The sequence below is a fragment of the Silurus aristotelis genome (genome assembly GCF_946808225.1).
Source record: "Silurus aristotelis genome assembly, chromosome: 2".
Lineage (NCBI taxonomy): Eukaryota > Metazoa > Chordata > Actinopteri > Siluriformes > Siluridae > Silurus > Silurus aristotelis.
The window spans coordinates 36,941,882-36,962,372 of NC_139575.1; the positions used below are offsets into that span (position 1 = coordinate 36,941,882).

At 39.9% G+C, this 20,491-nt stretch overlaps 2 protein-coding genes across 16 annotated transcripts in view; one reads left to right on the forward strand and one right to left on the reverse strand.

Moving 5' to 3' along the window:
* Positions 1–6,230: 6,230 nt before the first annotated feature.
* atg9a (ATG9 autophagy related 9 homolog A) lies at positions 6,231–14,458 on the forward strand. Of its 3 annotated transcripts, none has more exons than XM_083525172.1 (16): positions 6,231–6,411; positions 6,643–6,721; positions 7,534–7,686; positions 7,833–7,876; positions 8,200–8,264; positions 8,715–8,864; positions 8,947–9,088; positions 9,191–9,939; positions 10,016–10,169; positions 10,257–10,436; positions 10,686–10,919; positions 11,903–12,129; positions 12,266–12,383; positions 12,481–12,682; positions 13,208–13,311; positions 13,413–14,458. In XM_083525172.1, exons 3-16 carry the CDS (start codon positions 7,584–7,586, stop codon positions 13,419–13,421), a joined length of 2,481 nt encoding a protein of 826 aa, XP_083381298.1. In that variant the 5' UTR covers positions 6,231–6,411; positions 6,643–6,721; positions 7,534–7,583; the 3' UTR covers positions 13,422–14,458. The 3 variants fall into 3 exon arrangements, with proteins under 3 accessions (XP_083381298.1, XP_083381299.1, XP_083381300.1); XM_083525173.1 differs by having other exon boundaries at positions 6,263–6,476; XM_083525174.1 differs by having other exon boundaries at positions 6,263–6,464; positions 6,647–6,721.
* Positions 14,459–16,413: 1,955 nt separating this feature from the next.
* pcnt (pericentrin) overlaps positions 16,414–20,491 on the reverse strand; it is a 28,930-nt gene continuing 24,852 nt past the window's right edge. For 6 of the 13 annotated variants that reach the window (XM_083559515.1, XM_083559511.1, XM_083559516.1 and 3 more), the window contains 8 exons: positions 20,299–20,454; positions 20,049–20,207; positions 19,641–19,864; positions 19,291–19,367; positions 19,050–19,191; positions 18,823–18,953; positions 17,016–17,138; positions 16,414–16,826 (listed from right to left, as the gene is read on the reverse strand). In XM_083559515.1, the coding sequence (XP_083415641.1) occupies positions 16,783–16,826; positions 17,016–17,138; positions 18,823–18,953; positions 19,050–19,191; positions 19,291–19,367; positions 19,641–19,864; positions 20,049–20,207; positions 20,299–20,454 (1,056 nt within the window). In that variant the 3' untranslated portion in view covers positions 16,414–16,782. The remainder of the gene's footprint in view (positions 16,827–17,015; positions 17,139–18,822; positions 18,954–19,049; positions 19,192–19,290; positions 19,368–19,640; positions 19,865–20,048; positions 20,208–20,298; positions 20,455–20,491) is intronic. The other 7 variants (XM_083559509.1, XM_083559508.1, XM_083559517.1 and 4 more) reach the window with 3 other exon arrangements.

The window sequence follows — 20,491 nt, forward strand, 5'->3', positions numbered from 1 at the left end:
AACCCTGGAGATTTAAATCTGACTGCTGTGTCTGTTTCCAGAGGGGGATCGATACTCGTGTTCATTGGGTGGCGGGTAAACAGATTACCGTCAATCAGGAGCCACCAGCCAATGGCAATAACCATAAATCCTACAGGCGGAGTGTAGGGACGCAGCCAAAGATTCCCGAAGTGCCTTGAAGCAGTCAGACTCAGAATGTCCAAGAGATTTTGGGCTCCATCCAGTTTTATTAAACTAATAATGATGAAATTATGTAATGTATGTAACTGAGCAGCTTCACTTCTGACTATTATAAAGTGCAGATACTGGAAAATCCTTCCATAAAGAAAACTTCAATGTAGTCAATGGTTATACATCCGCCATCCATACAGACAGCTGTAAGTATAAAAATGATAAATATTCACTACAAGATCATTAATCAAAACTTTCTGACCAATCAGAATTGATATATAAATTGTGTAGTAATCTGATGTATTTGCATGCTTATACATTTTGTCTTTCGTAAGCAGACATGTAATAAAAATTCACCTTTTTATATATTAAGAGTATATAAAAGTAGCTTTGTATGAAAGCACAACAAGTGTGTGTGTGTGTAAAAGTGTATGAAAAAGTATGAAGTATTGTGTTCACAATTTTGTCTTTGATCTGACATAAAACTCTTTCTCATAAAAAAAAAAAAAAAAAAAACACACCATAAATATCACATGCTAACCACTGGCATGGGAAAGTGATGTGGAGTTACAACAAACACACACACACACACACACACACACACAAACACACACAAACACACACACACACAAAAGAATAAATATTAGGGATGTTCAAAGAGTTAAAGGATATTACATACCCGCAGTTACAGTTGAAATAAAGAAATGAAAAACAAGCAACAGGCAGAAATTTGAACCTTCATCCAGAAACTGAGAAAATAGAACAAGAAAAAAGTTCATCGATTTTGAAGAGTGTTTTCAAAAAGCTACGTTTTCCAAAAACAAAACAAAGAGAAAAATATGCGCTTTGTAGTGTGGACTTGGCCAAAGACCAATATGGAAAATCTTCCCATTTAAAGTATAACATCAAAACTATAATTTCCAACTATATTATTATATTTATTCATTTATTTATCTTCAATAAATATTTTATTCTGGTCAGGCTCATAGTAGAATCAGAGTATGTGAACTCAGGGTATGTGGCAAAAAAACAGGGATCGTGATGCATCTGTTCCATTTACTATTTTTATCCTGACATAAGCTCTGGCAGCAAAAAAAAAAAAAAGAAAAAAAGTTAAAACCCTTGAAAGTTCTTTAATTGTCCTTCTGTTTCTGTGCCTAAATCTGAGACAGAAGGTTTTTCTCTGTCAGAAAGGATCGCAGCAAGCTAAGCTTCCATCATTATCTAATGAACCTTAAAATATCTCTTTTGTGCCATTAAAAAGCATAAAAGTAAGTTTTGAACCATTATAAAAGTAAACAAATTTGCAGAGATCTCAATCTGTTTTTTAGATTCTATAGATTTTGATTTTAAGTTTATGTTTATGCAATTTTTTTTAACTGTATTCTATTTTATTTTGTGTGAGTATTTCGCATGTTTGCACTGTGGGATGAGCAACTAAAAAAATTGCCATTTCACTGCATTGCATCACGCATGTAAATTGCATGTGACATTTTTGTATGTGGCATTTTTATGCCTATTTTAGGTCCATAGGTTCTCAGGATTGGCTCTAGATTCGACTGTGGTTCTGAATCAAATAGAGCTTCAGGCAATGAACAACCATGGAAAGAAAATTCAGCCTGGTTGTGTGGGAAAACCGCAGACCTGGCAACCTCATACACTTTTTTTTAGATATATATTTAAAAACATTAAGGAAAAAAAAAACCTTTTTTGTTTTGTATTAATTCTATTGTTAGTTCATGAAACATTCCCGAGATTTGGTGTATTCACAATTTGACCTGGTTGTGTCCTCAGTATTACATAATCTTGGGTGAAATCAATACTGCTTTGTTCAAGCTAGACAACAGCGTTTATCCTGCAGTTGAGCATCACGTCATGTCCAGAGGTGAAGAAATGATGGGGCTCAGACTGACAGCAGAATGCTTTTAAGAGAATGTGGATACTTTAAGATTTTGGTAATCGTCTTGCTGAGGTCTGAGGAAGGAATTTTGCAGGAGTTTGAATAGGAAATGTCTTGCAGAGATTATATATTTCAGAACCTGGATTGTGCATTAACCTTAATACACAGGTTTTAGCATACACTAAGTGTGTGTGTGTGTGTGTGTGTGTGTGTGTGTGTGTGTGTGTGTGAATATTACACAAATATAAACAAAAATACAAAATTCAGTTTGCAAATATTTTTTATTCATTAAGGGAAAAAATCCGTCGAATTTATTATCGGTCTCAACCACATAATAATACGCTTTTGGATACGGTACTTCAGGTAAACATTTAATGTTCTGCCTGAATTGTTGCCACCTCAATGTCTGATTTAAAGGCTCCTGTAATTCCACGTTATCATCTATTTTAAGCTTTTATAAATATCTTAATATAAATATAAATAGATTTTTGCTAGACCTAAAAAGTACGTGTTAGTCATATTGTTTTGACAGCTCTATGCTTTAAAAATAGCACCACTGGAAATGCTTTACAACGCGTTTATTATTTATATATAACGCATGATTCTGGTCTGGAATTAAGCTCCGCCCACAATAAGATTATGGGTGTTTAGGTCCGGCCCTTTTCCCTACAAACTTATGAGACAAGGGAAGGAAGGAAGCAAACGGCTTGTTGACCCTATAAAAATAAAAAAATAAAAAATACTAAACACTCCTTTAATATGTGTGATGGCAAAAAAAAGTACTGAACACTGAGGTTTAACCTCATCGCTTGGTTTCAGCTTCTGAAGCAGAACCCAACCACACATCGACTGCTGTGGAAATACAATGAATAAGGGATGATCTGTGTATCTGTGTGTTGACCTTCGTTGCTTGTCTAAGTCTGAAGTTTGTGGGAAAGCTTTGCTAATTTTCTAACAGCCTGACACACACACACACACACACACACACACACACACACACACACACACACACACACACACACACACACAAACACACACTGGGTCTTTGATTTATTCACCACTCAAGAAAATCAACAGGAAATTAATTTATGTCAGCCACAAGACTCTCTTTACATCTCTGGAAAACCAAGATGGCTGTGTAAGAGATAGCTGCTAATGAGTTAGTAAGGAGAAATAATGCCATTAGAGACAGGAGAATATCTCTGTTTGTGTGTGTGTGTGTGTGTGTGTGTGTGTGTGTGTGTGTGTGTGTGTGTGTGTGTGTGTGTGTGTGTGTGCATGGTTTCCAGTAGCTAGCACAATTTAATAAAATCTCCCCGGAGGAATGACATCACCGCTAGTTCCTGGAGCTGAAATGGGGGTTTTTCTCTGTTGTCCCCGAGAGATGGTCAGCCTTGTGTCTACCACAACAGGACGAATTGGCTCAGATACAGATTTAGTAATAATGCAATGAGACAAAGTCTGCACAGCTCAGCCAATCAGATTTAATACAATCAGTTTGGGTGTAGCCTGCCTGCAATGCAAGGCTTTAGTACAAATCGAATGTAATGATGCAGTGTTTAGCAGTGTGTGCTGAGAATGTAGAGTGTGTTCCTCTGTAGCAGTGCTTGGGTTGTTTTCTTTCTGTCCTGACTTGTTTAGGCGCTGATTTAATATAAAGGTTTAGTTGTTTTCGAGGAGTCTCTACGCACAGATATACTGAATCTCAAAACCTTGTTTACTAGTAAACACTGTCACTGTCCAGTTGAAAAACAGGACCTACAAAAGCAACACAATCACTGTGAAATTCAGGGCTTCCCAAATGGTGCATGAGTTGGAATCCCTACAGTACCATTCGCCAGGAGTCAATAGGCCACCTGTGAGCTCATGTGTACAGTAAAGTGTTTCCTTTGTATATGTTACATGGCATGTCTGTACCTAACTGGCTAATCAGTAGGGTTTATTCAAAGCGGCGCTTTGGATATCAGTGTGAATTCAGCTAAAACTTGCCAGCAATCACAGGAACATTAATGAAATATGATCTCTAAGCAAAGTAATTTTGATGAATTTGGTAAAACTACACACAGGGTGTATGGAAACACACATGGTGAGGTCAAGGCTAGGTCTGGGTATTTTGTTTGCATCTTACATTTAGCTCTGTGTGCTGGTCGGGGCTGAAGTATTACACTGTTATGGTATTTGCCCCTGTGTTTTATACTGAATAGTGTTGAAATGATAATAGAGACACTTAATTTGTTAGACTGGCTCTACACTAACACTGAATAAACGTGATCTGTAGCCTTGTTTTCGGCCTTGAGTCTTTGAGCACTTTGCATTACAAAAAGCATGTTTAAAGATTAGCCGTAATCTTAACACCATCAGATTGAATTAAAGCACTGAATTATATGGGTGGGTTTTTACAGCAGATTAGATGAGACGGAACACCCCTTATAATCTGCATTCTCTTCTGTTGTGTTGGGAATTTTGTCCTCATGTCCTCAGAAAACACCATCTGTCACAGTATCTCTGTACTGTACATCATTAATATGCAACTAGACAGGGTCCTTTTAACAAATGTTCCTAAGCAGTTTACTCATTCTGTTACAGTTCAGAGACGTACAGGGTTTGAGATTTTAGAATTTGACTGCTGATATAATTAAAGAGTTTTCTACAAGATCCTATCATCTGCCACATGAAGAAAGAAAGCAGATCATGTACTGAGTTACTGTAATGTCAGGACAAAATCAGATTACAAGCCTCTATCTGTCTGAGTGGATCAGATAACTAGATAACTATGAAAGGACTTCCATACTTCCCACATTCAACCACAATTTTTTTTACCTATTTAAGATATTTTTTTGTGTAATTAGTTTTCTAATTAGTAATGTAATGTATTAAGTACAATCATGTGTTGAATGAAGATGAATAAACACAGTAAACACATTACACAGCAGCATGAACTGTAACTTTATGTTGCCTGAAGCTGTCACTTTAACCAATCAGCCAGTGATTTGGTCACTCCGAGGGGCAAAAATGGGCAAGCGTAAGGATTCGAGCAAGTTTGAGAAATTGTGACGTCTAGACGACTGGGTCAGAGCATCTCCAAAACTGCAGCTCTTGTGAGATGTTCATGGATGCATTTTATTAACGCAGCATGCAGCATGCATTTCTGATTGATCATTTTTATTGAAAATATAGATAATTAATTATAAAGGAAGTGAAATTAAAACCTTTACGCACATTTATTCATGACATCCGTTCTTTAGTCAGATATATTAAAGAAGAGAACCCCACCGGGAAAAATATTCTTAAACACTTAACATTTGTAATACTGATGAATTTGAAACACCATAATTACTTTAAAACATTTACAAGAATATTTAGTCTTCGTGCTCTATGATAAGTTTGGTTTCACTAATAATAAACATACATTTGCATAAAGCAGCCGTAGTTGTCCATGTTCATGTTGATTAGAGTATTAAAAACTTGAAAAGTATAAATTTATGGTACATTAGGAACAGAGGAAAATGTGCAACTAAGTTGGGTCAATAGTGATAATCGTGCGATTAATCACGATTAATCACGATTAATCACCAGTGCCAATTGGATCACACTACATGTGTGGAGTTTGACATTGGACCTCCTGGAGTGTTTAAAGGCTCTGGCATGGAGAAGCTGATGCTGGATCTGTGATGATCACAAATGTTGAGCTCAGTAGCTCCTACTTTTATACCAAAGACTGTAGAAATAACATTTACTTATAATCTTATACTCCAGTGCTCATGTTAGTTCTCACTCTCCTGTGTTCTGTATTGTTGAAAGATTTATAATCAAACTCTTGATGTCACCTAAATGAGGATGGGTTCCCCGTTTGAATCTGGTTCCTCTCAAGGTTTCTTCCTCATAACATCTAAGGGAGTTTTTCCTTGCCACAGTCGCCATGGCTGCTCATCAGGGATAAACACACACCATTCACCTTGACTGTTGATTTCTGTAAAGCTGCTTTGTGTGTGTGTGTGTGTGTGTGTGTGTGTGTGTGTGTGTGTGTGTGTGTGTGTGTAAATGTTTCATAAATAGATTAAAAACATGAAGTCATGACACTGAGCATCGCCTCATAAACAAAATCCGTCTTGTTGTTTGTGCGTGGCAGCAGCTAAGCCCCGCCTCTCGTCATTTCATTGGTTCTCCCAGCGTCGGTCCAGAGATGCACGAACGTGATTGGTCAGAGCTCAGGAAGAGGGTGAGATACGTTGCTATCTGGCTGTCAGAAATGAAACCAAAATAACACGGAGCGAAAAAGAAAGCAAATTTACAGTCACCTTTTCGAGACCAGACTCCCCTGAGGCACGTCCCCGGTACATGTAATTCTGAGAAGGAACCGGCGCTGTCTGCTTGTTTCCTCCGTCTCTGCTATGTGACATAACAGGCCTGTCCTGTATTTATTAGCTTAGCATAGCTTAGCTTTACAGTATGTTAGTTGGGGAGGACGGTGTGAACACTGAGATTTCGAAAGATCTGAAATGTATCTACTTTTCCAGCCTGTAGGAAGCTGAATTCTGAAAGCTCTTGTTGTGTTTTTTGACTGTCCTCAGAAAGAGTTATTAAAGGCTGAAGAAGAGGAGAAAGATGTGGGAATTGGTGCTGCAGTCGTCCATCTAGCCACAATATAAGGTAAGATGATCTAATTTCTTGAAAACATCATCACACCATCACATTAATTTTATTCCGAGAATTTGATCGAGATTTTAAACTGTGATAAAAATAGCACCACGTGTATATAAATAATCACTGTTATATATGATTGCTTCATGTTGGCTTTGGCCAGTGTTTTGCAATTGGAGCTTCTGAAATTCCTCACACACACACACACACACACACACACACACACACACACACACACACACACACACACACACACACAGAGGACAGATTTATAATCTTACAGTGTTTCTAACATCCATGTAAAGGTCTAGATTCAAATAATTAGTACTCCAGCTTTCCTAATTGAACACACCTGAAACATAAGATTTTGGATCTTCCTTCTCCAACACTTGATCTCTTCTGGTTATTCTTCCCAATTTCCACCTGTATAAACAAATGATTGGAGACCATCACACCCATGCGCTCTTCTTCTTCTAAAGCATTTTTAAAGGACCCTCATTAAAAAGCAGCATTAGATCTTATTAATGAAGACAAATCCCCACACCTCAAAACCTCGAGGAAGCCGTTACCAGAAGAGAAAAACAAACCAACAACTCGAAGGAATGTGCTATCTGCCCTCTTCCACATACATGAGCTCAAACCTCACAATCACAGGAGATTTGATTTTATACACTGATGTGAGAAATGCGTCTGTTTTATTCAAATGTGTTGGTCAAAAAGTCTCAATTTCTTTCACCTGCTTGTTGTTCTAGTTTTTCTGCCATTGCTCTTTTCTATCATCCTGACCTAAATCACCAAGTCCTTCATTCCCTCATCTCCAGTCCATAGGTGGAATGGTGTGTGAGCGGTGTGTATAGCGGCAGACGGCAACATGGCCCACTTCGATACAGAGTACCAGCGTCTGGAGGCGTCCTACAGCGACTCTCCTCCTGGAGAGGAGAATCTGTTGGTTCACGTACCAGAGGGCTTGAAATGTAAGAGAACATTCTGGAAGGAACAGATGATGATATGAACATAATGTTTTTATAGTAATAGTTGAAGGTTTATGTTGTAAAAAATCATAAGGAATTTGGATAAGAGAAGACATTCCCAATGTATTTTTCCTCTTTTTTTTTTCCAGCTCACTGGCACCACATTGAAAACTTGGACCTCTTCTTTCAAAGAATATCCTTTCTGGAGTCTTTTAGTAACGTAAACAGCATTTTTGTCCCCTCTTCATTTTATTGACTTGGTAAGAAAAAGGAAAAAAGTGAGGCTAATGAGGTAATGACTTTATAACGTCTGCTACATTCCACTGCATCCACTGTAGCTATAAATGGATAAAAAGTAAATATATGGTAAATATCACAAGGGGTGGTTAAAAAGGACTAAAAAACATCAGGAGGATTCAGAGTGGTAACATGTTAAGAACGATTTTTATAAAAAATATAATTATTTGTATTTTTTGTCAAAAAAATGAAACAAGATTCTTCTTTAACGTTTGCTACGTCTATAATCTTCATCAGAAGAATGGATTCACTTGCATGCTTCTGGGGGAAATCTTCGAGCTTGTGTGAGTATAAACAGTTCAACAACACGGAAAACCACATCCTTTTCCTTTTTTTCAAACAAAACATAAAACGTGTTACACTTTATAACTAGCTGCACTTACAGTCGGCTTCATACGTATTAGACACGTTTTTTCTTAATTGTTGTCTCTGTATACGGTTATAATCGATGTAAAACGAAGCAAAGCATCTCAAAAGAGGACATCATATGGTGATGTTTGTGGCTTATTTGTAATTATGTCACGTTTGTTCCGTTACTTTTGAGCATGTGACCTACTAATGAAAAATTCCTGGACGGTTAACGTAATAAAATAAAGTTTAAATCCTATGCGTTATTATGCACAGATTCTTTGTAAGGCCTTTGTTTCATTTGCTTCAAATCCAAAGTAATAGTCATAAAACCTACGTCTGAATACTTATGGACCGCCTTGTAAACTCTGCCAATTCCATTTCAGGCAACTGGTCTTCGTGGTGGCCTTCACCGTTTTTCTGGCCAACTGCGTAGACTACGACATCCTCTTCGCCAACAAGTTTGTCAATCATACCGACTCGTCCAAGGTGACCCTTCCTGACGCGTTCCTTCCCGTGGACGTGTGTCATGCTCGGTAAGTCTACTCACCATCATCCACGTGTTTTATTCAAGCTTAGTGCTTTATCTAAAAAGGCGTTCTGGTTCCCACATTTTAGGATCCGTGATAACGTTTTGGTCATTTTCATTCTGGTGATATCTGGAGTGTTCTGGCTCCACCGATTGGTCAAGTTTATCTACAACATCTGCTGCTACTGGGAGATCCGCTCGTTCTACATCAACGCTCTGAAAATCTTAATGGTGAGTAACTCGGTCATGATAAATAACAGAAGGTCACGTTGAGCGCGTCGCATGAAGAAACCCCTCTTTCTCATGTTTCCTAATTCATTTCCTAATCGACAGGCGGACCTTCCATATTTCACCTGGCAAGAGGTGCAGGCACGGATCATCGAGATCCAAAAAGAGCATCAGATCTGCATTCACAAAAAGGAGCTTACCGAGCTGGACATCTACCACCGCATCCTGCGCTTCAAGAATTACATGGTGGCGATGGTGAACAAGTCCCTGCTGCCCGTCCGTTTCCGTTTCCCCCTGCTAGGCGATTGCGTCTTCTTTACACGCGGCCTCAAGTACAACTTCGAGCTGATCTTCTTCTGGGGTCCTGGCTCACTCTTCGAGAACGAGTGGAGTCTCAAATCTGAATACAAGCGAGGAGGAAACCGGCTGGACCTGGCCGATCGCCTGAGCTCCAGGATCTTATGGATTGGCATCGCCAATTTACTCCTGTGCCCCGTCATTCTCATCTGGCAGATTCTCTACGCGTTCTTCAGCTACACGGAGGTGATTAAACGCGAGCCCGGCAGCCTCGGGGCTCGCTGCTGGTCCCTGTACGGCCGCTGCTACCTGCGCCACTTCAACGAGCTCGACCACGAGCTCATGTCCCGTCTCAGCAAAGGCTACAAGGCTTCGTCCAAGTACATGAACTGTTTCATGTCACCTCTGCTCACGGTCGTAGCCAAAAACGTCGCCTTTTTTGCCGGGTCCATATTAGCCGTGCTCATCGCTTTGACCATATACGACGAGGACGTGTTGTCTGTAGAGCACGTTCTCAGCAGCATCACTCTCCTCGGGGTCTGCATTACAATCTGCAGGTATGTATTACAGATTTTTTTTTTTTGTGTGTTTGTCTTACATTATGGCAAAACATCTCCATTTGTTCTTCTGCAGGTCTTTTATCCCTGACAAGCACATGGTGTTTTGTCCAGAGCAGCTTCTCAAAGTGATCCTAGCACACATCCATTATATGCCGGACCACTGGCAGGGCAACGCCCACCGCTACGAGACCAGAGACGAGTTTGCTCAACTTTTCCAGTATAAAGCTGTAAGACACGCTTATATATATTTATATATACAATTTCTGTTTCTGTAAACTTTTTTCACTCTTCCTCTTCTTCCACCCGTGTCCCAGGTGTTCATCCTAGAGGAGCTTCTGAGTCCCGTCATCACGCCCTTCATCCTGATTTTCTGCCTGCGCCGCAAATCTCTGGAGATCATTGATTTCTTCCGGAATTTCACTATCGAGGTGGTGGGCGTCGGAGACACCTGCTCTTTCGCTCAGATGGACGTCCGACATCACGGACATCCGGCGGTCAGTTAAACTCTACGCTTTTATAATTCTTTATAACGTTAAAGCTCTGTCATGTCCTAAGTGACTGGTTCCACAAGAATATCGTTTTATTTACTGATTAAATTATAAAATCTATACCAACTTCACTATGGCAACCTTTTTTTTTGTTTAAAGAGCACAACATTATAAGTAAATGGAGTCCTCATTAAAGAAAGAAGCTCTCACGTCTCTGACAAATTTTTTTTCATAATTTTGGTCTGATGGTTTCAGTGGATGTCTGCCGGGAAGACAGAGGCTTCGATCTACCAGCAGGCAGAGGACGGGAAGACTGAGTTGTCTCTCATGCACTTCGCCATCACTAATCCTCAGTGGCAGCCGCCGCGGGAGAGCACGCATTTCATCAGCCAACTGAAGGAGAAAGTGCACCGTGAGGCCACTGGGGGGCAGCAGAACAGCGCAGCAGAAAACCTCACTTCTGCTCACTCACATCAGTTCGAATCTGAGGTGTGTGTGTGGGTGTGTGTGTGTGTGTGTGTGTGTGTTTGTTTAGAGTTTACAAACACACCGTGATTGAGGATTCTATATCATATGTTTCGTTATTTAACAATATCAGATGTCATCAGATGAAATGAAACATGGGCTTGTATTAGGGTTGCAAAAGTCTGGGAATTTTCAAGGCTGGAAACTTTCCATAGCAATTAACGTAAATTAATAGGAATAAACTGGTAATAATCAAAATTAAAGGTCAGTCTTTAGTCAAGAGGAAACATGCAATTTCTACCTGCACATTTATCAATCACATGCACACTTACTTCAGGGTTACTGAGGCCACGCCCCCTACATGCACCTTGCTTTTCTCCATACACATACACATCATTTCTTACATCCTGCACACAAAATAATGTAAAAAAAAATGCCCATCTTGGTAATTATTCATAAAATTACATAAATATCACACACTTTTCTGTTTAAAACGTCCTTGTGCAGTGTGTAAGCGAATAAAATAAATTATGCTAACAATTAAATCAAAGTAAAAAATGTCATTTAATATAAAATCGGTATTATTTTGCAGGCATGTCAGCTTCTGAACAAAAAATGTTTATATTTATGTTTGTATATGATACAGTTTATATACATTTCCAAGAAATTCACATAAATTCCTGGCAAAATTCCTTGCAATAATTCCAAAAATTCGCAGATGAATTTCCCATAAAAGGTTTCCGAACATTTACTGTATAACACTGATATATAACTTAGCGTATAATAAAAAGCATATAAAAAACGTGGGGAAAAAAAAAACACTTCTAGTGTCTAAGAGTTTTGAGAGACAGAAGGCAGAAATTACAGAACACAGTTGCCAGTGTCTGGATTTTCTCTGTTGTGGTATACATCCTTACCGATGGAGCATCAGTATTACATTACTTGAATAGTTTTCTTGAAGCAAGTGTAATGTGTGTGTGTGGGTGTTGTGTTCTTGATCCTCAAAGCCTCGAAGTCTCATCGCTAACCTCCTGGCTGGACCACCATCCTTGGCCTCGGTGCACCTGGGTCGAGACGGCTCCATCCTCAATCACTTGAGTGACGGTGCGTCAGCCCTGCGCTCTCTCTCCCCCCTCAGCGCCAGTCTTCACCTGAGGGCCAGCTACCCATCCACCAGGACGCCCCGACCGGACCACCCTGCTGTGCTAGCAGGCAGAACCTTGGCAGGGTCCGGGTACTGTCCTTTATTGCACCAGTAACAGTTATAAACAGTCATAATTTCATTAGAGATCCTGATCAGGGTCACGTTAATGGCGAGATGTAATTTAACTCACTGTATTTTCTTTCTCTTTTTCATCTTCCTGTTTCAGGACCGATGCTCGCACTGTCAGTTCAGGAAGCAGTGCTTGGGAAGGACAGCTGACCAGCCTGGTCCTGTCAGAATACGCCTCCACAGAGATGAGTATTCACGCCCTGTACATGCACGAGGTAGAACAAGTTCGACAGACCAGCGTACACATTCATACCGTCCTCTACACACCAATCCACTTCATTCGCTCCCTTTCCCCTTTTTTTCTCCACTCAGATGCACAAGCAGCATTCCCGCGACGAGATCTCGCGCCACACGTGGCACAGGCAGGAAAGCGACGAGAGCAGCGAGAGCGTCCACGATTACCCGGAGGCCACGCACAACCTGCCCCGCTCCAACACTTTCCCCTGCAACACCACTCCCAAACAGCAGGGGTCAACGGTCCATAGCAGCGTCAGCCAGTACGGTGGAGCTTCAGGTAACACAACAGACGGGTTCAAAGAGCTGACTTGTTTCCTACAACGTTAAATGTAACCATAAATGGATAAAAAGTGTTGTGTGTCGATAACATACACTTGGTTGGCAAATTCCAGTGGTGAAAGGTGGTATCAAAAAAGTTTTGAAACGAGCTCTGTTTTCTAGACTGAAACTTCTGGAATGTGTACCGAATATCTTTTTTTAAAGCGTGTAGATTTGCTTAGTTTCGTGCAGAATTTCACGTCAGAATAGCTCCCAGTGTACACGTGACCATGTCTTTTGTCGCACTGACTTATGAAGGTCGGTGCTCCCGATGACTGTGCGTGCAGCTTTGTGCTGCCATCTGCTGGTGTGTTACAAAACTATTCTTGTAACTTTTTGATACCACCTCATAAGTGCAATAGAACACGTATTGTTATAGGAAAAATGTTTACCTCATTACGTTGTAATGTATTATTATTATTATTATTATTATTATTATTATTATTATTATTGGATTTGAACGTGGATATTTTCTCTCGTGGAGGTACTCGGGTTCAGCGCACAACCCGGATGCCGATGGGAGGCTGGGAGGAGGAGCCTGTCGCAGAGGAAGGTTCTGAAGATGAACTACCACCACATGTTCATAAGGTAAAACATGACGCATCTGCGACGCCATAAAGCCCAACACGACTTTTCTAACGCGCGAGTATTTTATTGATCGAGTAATTTTTTCCTCTTTTTTTTTATAGGTGACATAAGGATGAACTTCTCACCGAACGAGCACAACGAACCCTGGAAGGTGTATTTATACACTTTTTGAAAGCACTGACATTTAAAAAAAACTTGCCACTAATGACATACAAATGACTTTGAGATGAATATGTGGGTAAATACTGATCACCCTCATTATCATCATCGTCATTATTGTAATCGAACGAATTACCCGACGTTTTGAATTTATTTTTTGGGAGCTGAATTACATAATAGAATTTTTGCTTGTCTAATGCAGAGATTATTTTAGCGAGGCGAAGAGGAGAAAAATTTTGTGTGTGTATAATGTTTATGTTCAAATTACACTAATAGAGACGCACTTTTATAGCATTGATAATCGATGTAAAAATTTATTTCCAATCAGTTGATCTTCGGTTTGATGCCAAAAAAAAAAAAAGAGCGATTATTTGACAGCCAGGTTGCAGTGCAGGTTTTCATCAAAAGCATGGCTCTGGTTTTAAAAAGAACAGCAACAACAACAGACCTGCATGTCTTTTACTCTCTCTAACGTTTGCACACGTGAGAATGCACTTTAGCTTCTTCTCAAATTCCAAAAATAAAAAGATTTTTGCGTTTTTTTTTTTTTTTTTTTTTTTTTTTACCGTACATGTGTTTTCATAGAGTGCCACACTATACGTATGTATCTATGTAAGGACTCCAACAAAAGTTTGTGGTCAGAGACAGGAAACTGGTGCTCGACATTGTAAAATATCGTAGCATTTACCAGAATCGAACTCACAGACTGCTGAAACTCGTTGCCATAGGAAATGTTTTTTTGTTTTTGTTTTTTTCATGTACAGATATGTATAGAGCTGTATTTGTGCTAACAAACATGCAACTGATGCATGAAAATGTTTAATAATCTTGCTGGGTATGAACTAACTTATGAGCTCTCCATGTACGTGTACAACTCTGCATCCTTTATTTAGCTGTTTTTTTATAGACTTGAGATGTAATAATGTAAATTTGTACAGCTGTAAATTCATTATAAGGAGGTGTTCAATAATTTACGCATTCAAAACCATCGCGGTGTGAGGTGTTCTTTCTTTTACTGAACTTTAACACGGCTTTAGAAATCCAGATGTGGATTTACAGTGTTTTATATTTCTGTGTTCACCCACTTCCCCATATACAGTGAAAACTTAAGCAGTTTACGGTTCTATTCTCGGAGATGTGGAAGAAAACTTGAGACTGAAAAAGAGAACCCTAAAGCATTGTGAGTGAGTGTGGTGAAAGGATGAACAGATTGTGAATCGAAGGATGAGAGCGTGAATGGATGGATGGATGAAGATGAAGATGTGTGAGTGTGGTGAAAGAAGCAGATTAAATGGATGAAAGGAAGGATGGACGAGTGGATGGAGGATACAGGTGTGAATGTGGTGAAGGGAACAGATTGTGAATCGCAGGACTGATGGATGGTGTCAATCATTTTATTCATTCAAATGTATACCAGTGCATTTTGTTATAGCAGAAAGATAAGGAGAATAAATATATACAAAATATAACCCAAATATAATGGAGGAGAAGTATAGAGAAATGGACACTGGGAGTGTGATGATGCAGTATGGTGTAGTGTTTGTGTAGACATTCCTGATATTCAAGGTGGATTCAGGACAAACATTGTCAAAGTGAATGAGATTGAAGGAATAGTGCAGATGGTTAGAAGGGTAAAGGTTTATTAAAATTTACTAAGGATTCAATAAAGCACATGGGGGAAAATGCCAGTGCTGAAATCCATATGCAGTAACGTTTATTTAGAAATTTTATATTAAAAAAGTGAAAAAGTATCCGCCCGAACAGGGACTTGAACCCTGGACCCTCAGATTAAAAGTCTGATGCTCTACCGACTGAGCTATCCGGGCTCTGACTACCGGTATAAAGATCCTCTATATAGTGTTAAGATTTCTTAAAAAAGAATAAATATTAATATTTTTATATTTATATTAATTGAATATTGTGTTAAGAAAATCGCCGTACTTGTCTTCAGTAAATCGTGGTTCTCAAACAAACTCACTGACAAATTATTTTAACTTTAATACGTCTTTTATATGAAAATAAAACCTTTACTCGTCAGGGAATACATTTTAAACAGTTATGCTGTTTTTTTCTCTCAGATATTATAACTGATTTCTGTGCACAATCCAGTCCAAAATGAGAAAAACGCCACAGAATTAGCCATTTTTGCTAACAGGGAGACACGTCCGGGGGGAAACCGGGGGTTTCAGGGGTTATTGGGGGAAACCGGGTTTCAGGTCAACACGCTAAAACAAGGGGAATGCGGAGAAAACTGGTTGTCTCTGTCGCCGTCTAGCGGCGGGCTGCGTTATGGAATGGAAAGTGTTTTATTTCAAAGTGATCAAAACAAGATAAAAAAAAAAATATATAATGATCGTAGAGAAGATACTGATTTATGATTTTCACCAGCCGATTTAACTACAATAAATGTGCAAATATTTGTAGTAAGTCAAACCAAATTCAACAACTGCCTCAAAATGTTTTAGACCATTTAGTAAACATTTCACACCATCCTCTCTATAAACACGGCCTTTTAGTTTTGTGCATCGACAAATGCAAGTTTGGACTTTACAGCCATTATTCAAGCAGTTAGTTCAACCGATAATTTGTTTCTAATAATTATACGCTTATCCCCTAATGAGTGAGTGAGTGGCGACTGTGAAGGAAGAAATAGCATGAAGAAACATTGAGAGAAATCAAATTCAAAAGGGAACCCAACCCTTATCTGGGTGGCACTAAAAGTCCGTTCATTACAATTGATGAATTTACTCTGAATAAATGGTGTTATGTCGTCCAAACATGTAAATCACTAGGTCTAAACTACAATATAAAAAAAAAGTTCTTAAAACAACTACCATTTGTAAAAACCCAGCAAGGATTTGAAAAAAGGGACTGGTTTGTAACCCCCTCTAATCCCTAACCCTAAACTTAAACCACACAGGATCCTCCAGACACAAAACATGCTTGAAATATTAAAATATTTATTGAACATAGAAAAGCTAGGGTTGAATATAAAATCTATTGATCATAAAACACATGTGCATCCTTCTGCAGTAGAACAGTGATTCTGTACAGATTCCAGTGCAAACATTTTAATACAAAAAGAAGCTACACACTAAACGTCTGTGAGCTGATTTACAGAGTGTCTGGAGTGAGGAACTTTCCAGAAAATGCTGAAAAATATTCAAATCGACGACGAAACACATTCAGGTGGTCGTTCGTGGTTAAATCTGAGATTGAAGTATAAAAGTGGATTAAACTAATTTATTATTAAAAATCAAGCATTCTGAAAACACTGGCGAAAGAAGACTGTCTCAGTGCCGATGCTGCTGTTCATCTGTCAGTTTTCCGGGGAATAAGGAACGTCGCAGGGGAACCTAGAAAGAAAGAGAGAGAGACAGAGCTTGTCAAACAAGTACAGAATCTGACTGATTTGATCAGACCCTCACACCCGAGTGTTTCAATGCTACAGAGAGTAAAACGTGACCGCACAAGGCGATGAACGCGTCTCTGGATAAAGGCAGTGATTTGAGTAGCGCAGAAGGCCGGCCGATCCTTTCACTCACCTAAAGGCCACGTGTAACTTGGTGACAAACAACTCAAATACAGCCAGATTCTATTCTCATGCAACCATTTCTGCCGAAAGCCCATCATATCGGGGAGACTCCGCCTCCGCTCGTCTCGGGGGACTGCAGGACGGAGGGCAGACAGTGAGCACCAGCAGCAAGACATCCAATCAATCCATCAAGTCTCGTGTAATCAGTCACAGATACTCTGCTCGGGATTAAACACTGGGAGGAAGTATTCCGATCAAATTACGTCGGTGTACAAATATTAGGGTTGTAAAGGGACGGAAAAGTTCTGCCATCACTTTCCATGGGAACTTCGGAAATATTCTAAGATGGACATTTTGTTTGGTCACAAGCTGCCATGCATGTAAACTAAGATTTTTTTTTATTATTATTACATTTTAACCGAAATGTATTTGTATAATTTTGTTGCACGATCGCTTACACAGCATGAGGAAGTTGAACAAATGTCTAATATTGATTAAATTTACATGAATACGCGACAAGATAGATTTTTTTTTTATTTCGTGCATTTTTGCTCTGGATGAGGGCGCCTGATAAATGCCATAGGGGGCGTGGCCTCAGTGGCGTAAAAAAAAAAAAAAAAAAAAATTTGATCTTTATGTAATTTACGCAAATAATAACCAAGATTTTTTTAAACATTATTTTGTGTGCAGGATGTAAGAAATGATGTGTATGTTATGGAGAAATGCATGGTGCATGTTGGGGGCGTGGCCTCATTAACCCTGAAGTAAGTGTGCATGTGATTAAATGTGCACGTAGAAATTCAACTAAATTTGCATTACATCTGGTTGCTTTAAACAAGCAACCTCCGATTTTTTCCTCCAAAAAAACTACATTCAAGTTTCCTGTTTACTCCGATTAATTCCCATGGAGAGTTTCCAGTCTTGAAGATTCCTGGAATTTTACAACCCAAACGTTATGTAGATGCCCTATGATCTATACATGCGTGTATTAACCGCCAGTGCAGTCGTGTCCCTGATCTATGGCTATAAACACACGGTTTAAAGCAGACTTCTCATTTGGTGCTAGTACATTTTCGAAATTAACGATCTCATCAATAATCTCTAGTGCTACTTAAACTGAGGATCTGCAATCAACATTAGGTTTATTCGTACTAATCAATTAGATAAACACCAAAAAGACACCACAAAGAAACTGGTGTTTCTACTTTTACACCACTGCAATTCAGCCACAATTTTACTTTTCTCTTATTTAAAAACAAAGTGTACACAGTGGTATCAAAAAGTCACACGCCAACAGATGGCAGCACAAGGTTGCACGCACAGTCACAGGGAGCGCCGACCTTCCCACGTCAGTGTGCCAAAAGACATCGTCCTGTGTACAACGAGAACCGTGGAACTGGTGCTCTGCCGACGTGAAATTCTGTGGGTGAAAGCGAGTGTGCACCGTGTCACCGAGCTCCTCCTCACATTTAAGCTCCTCGCCGGAAACATTATCTCACTTCCCGACCCAACTCGCCAGATTTGGCTCCTGTGGACTTCGCCTCTTCTTTCTGAAGATAAAAGAACTAACTCAAAGATCGCTGTTTTGACAGTCATTTGTTCCCTCACTGACCTGTTTGTCTCCCTCAAAAACATTCAGCTTGTCATGTAAAGACGCACCGCAAAAAAAAATCTCCTCGAAGTCAGCAAGTTTTCAGACACAGACACTCATTCTTCTCCTAAATTTCTCACCACAAAGTGTTTCCATAGCAACAATATGTTCGAATGACTAGTATCTCACACTTTGTTTTGTGTGGGTGATGTAACCCTGTCCCCACCTGGACGGACAGCTCCTAGGCGCTGCTGGACGCTCTCCAGGTGATGGATGTAGTCTGCGAGAGATCGTTCCTGCTCCTGGGAGGGTGTGAGAGTGCGTTCGGATGGAACCAGGATGCTGCTGGAGTAACCTCTGAGAAGCATATTGAGAATTTGAAACAAAGCAGGAGGACATGAACAGGAAACACTTTTACAGTGTAATAAATATTATGACCGAGTGCAGATTTACCCGTTATGTAGTCTGAAAGGAGATTTAGTGTGAGGTACCAAAGGCGAGGCCGCAGTGCGCTGGAGGAGGATGCGGTCACGAGTGGGTGGAGAGTTGAAAGCAGCTCCAGACTGCTGGGGTTTCAGAACCTCAGTCCTCACAGCTTGCATGGAGAAAGAGGGAGTACAGTAAATGAATGGAACAGGAAGATAATGGCTGTGTGGTGTGATGGAGCACTGTTACATCCTGTAACTGTTCTCACCTGCACTGTTAATGGTCACACCTCCGACTGAGCTTTTTTTCGTAGCTCTCTGCCACTTCCGGGTGAGGAACTTAAGCCTGATGAGGCAGACATTAAAAAGTGAGCCAATCATTTTCTAAAATGAGGCATGTAAAATGTAGCTTGTGTTTTATAAAAATTAAACTGTTTAATAGGTCAATAGTTTGGCGGAAAACATTTTTCAATACTCTCTTTTTGCCATGCTAATTCAGACCTGGAAAATCGCTCAAATCATATTCCATACTTTTCCTGATACAGGAATTTCCTCTGCACAGGGTTCCTAAGTATTTTGGAAGTCATGCTTCAAAATGAACTCTCTGGTCTTTCTGTACCTGGAGATGGCGATGAGGGCTCTAACGGCACTCCTGAAGCGGCTGAGCGGTCGGGAGGCTTGCATGACGAGTGACGGCTGAGCACCCATCCGTGCTATTAAAGCCAGCGTGGCCTGTTCACAGTCCTGGAAACCTCCGATCAGCAGCAACAAGTAGCGCTTCTGATACACCAGAGACTTCCGGTAGCTCTCTGCCCTCAGGTATTTCTCATACAGCCTCTGTACCTGCAGCAGCAGCAGAAGAAGAAGAAGAAGAAAAAAAAGAGGGTATTAGATACTCCATCTAAAGCCAGGAAAGTTAGAGCTCTTACAGGATCAGAAGTCTTGCTAATGCATAACATTTCTACATCCACATTTTAGCGATAGAAAACTAGGCTTAGAAAAAAAATTAAATTATAAATAAAATTACCTTATTGTTGGAAAATTCACTTGGTCGGTTCTCGTTCCTGGCTGTGGCCTTCATAAGATCATCCTCAGCTTTGCGTAGAGCTGCCTGCAATGTCGCCTTCTCCTTTTGCCAGGCCGGTTTCTCTGATAAAGCAGACTGGTCGACCTGCACCAAAGATTTCTTAAAAACAAATTAAAAAATAAACAGATCTTATCTAATCCCAGCAGCAAAAAACATTGTGTGCCATTTTTCTTTTATGAGAAACTTGTACCTGTTCTTTGCGTTTCAGGTTGTGCAGATCTCTCTCCAGACAAGAGACAGTGTGCTTGAGGGAGATCTTCTCCTCACTCAGAGCTGCAAGACGCTCCCCCAGGTCAGAATTCTCCTTTAATACCCTCTCCAACAGAGAGGAGGAGGATGAAGAGTCCTAGAACAGTCGTATATACAGACAATAAGGTACTGTG

Excerpts from the sequence above, each read along its gene's own strand:
- atg9a (XM_083525172.1), top strand. The coding sequence starts at position 7,584 with ATGGCCCACTTCGATACAGAGTACCAGCGTCTGGAGGCGTCCTACAGC. Across the intron at positions 8,865-8,946 it reads GTGGACGTGTGTCATGCTCG|GATCCGTGATAACGTTTTGG; the intron begins GTAAGTCTACTC and ends CCCACATTTTAG. Across the intron at positions 9,940-10,015 it reads GTCTGCATTACAATCTGCAG|GTCTTTTATCCCTGACAAGC; the intron begins GTATGTATTACA and ends GTTCTTCTGCAG.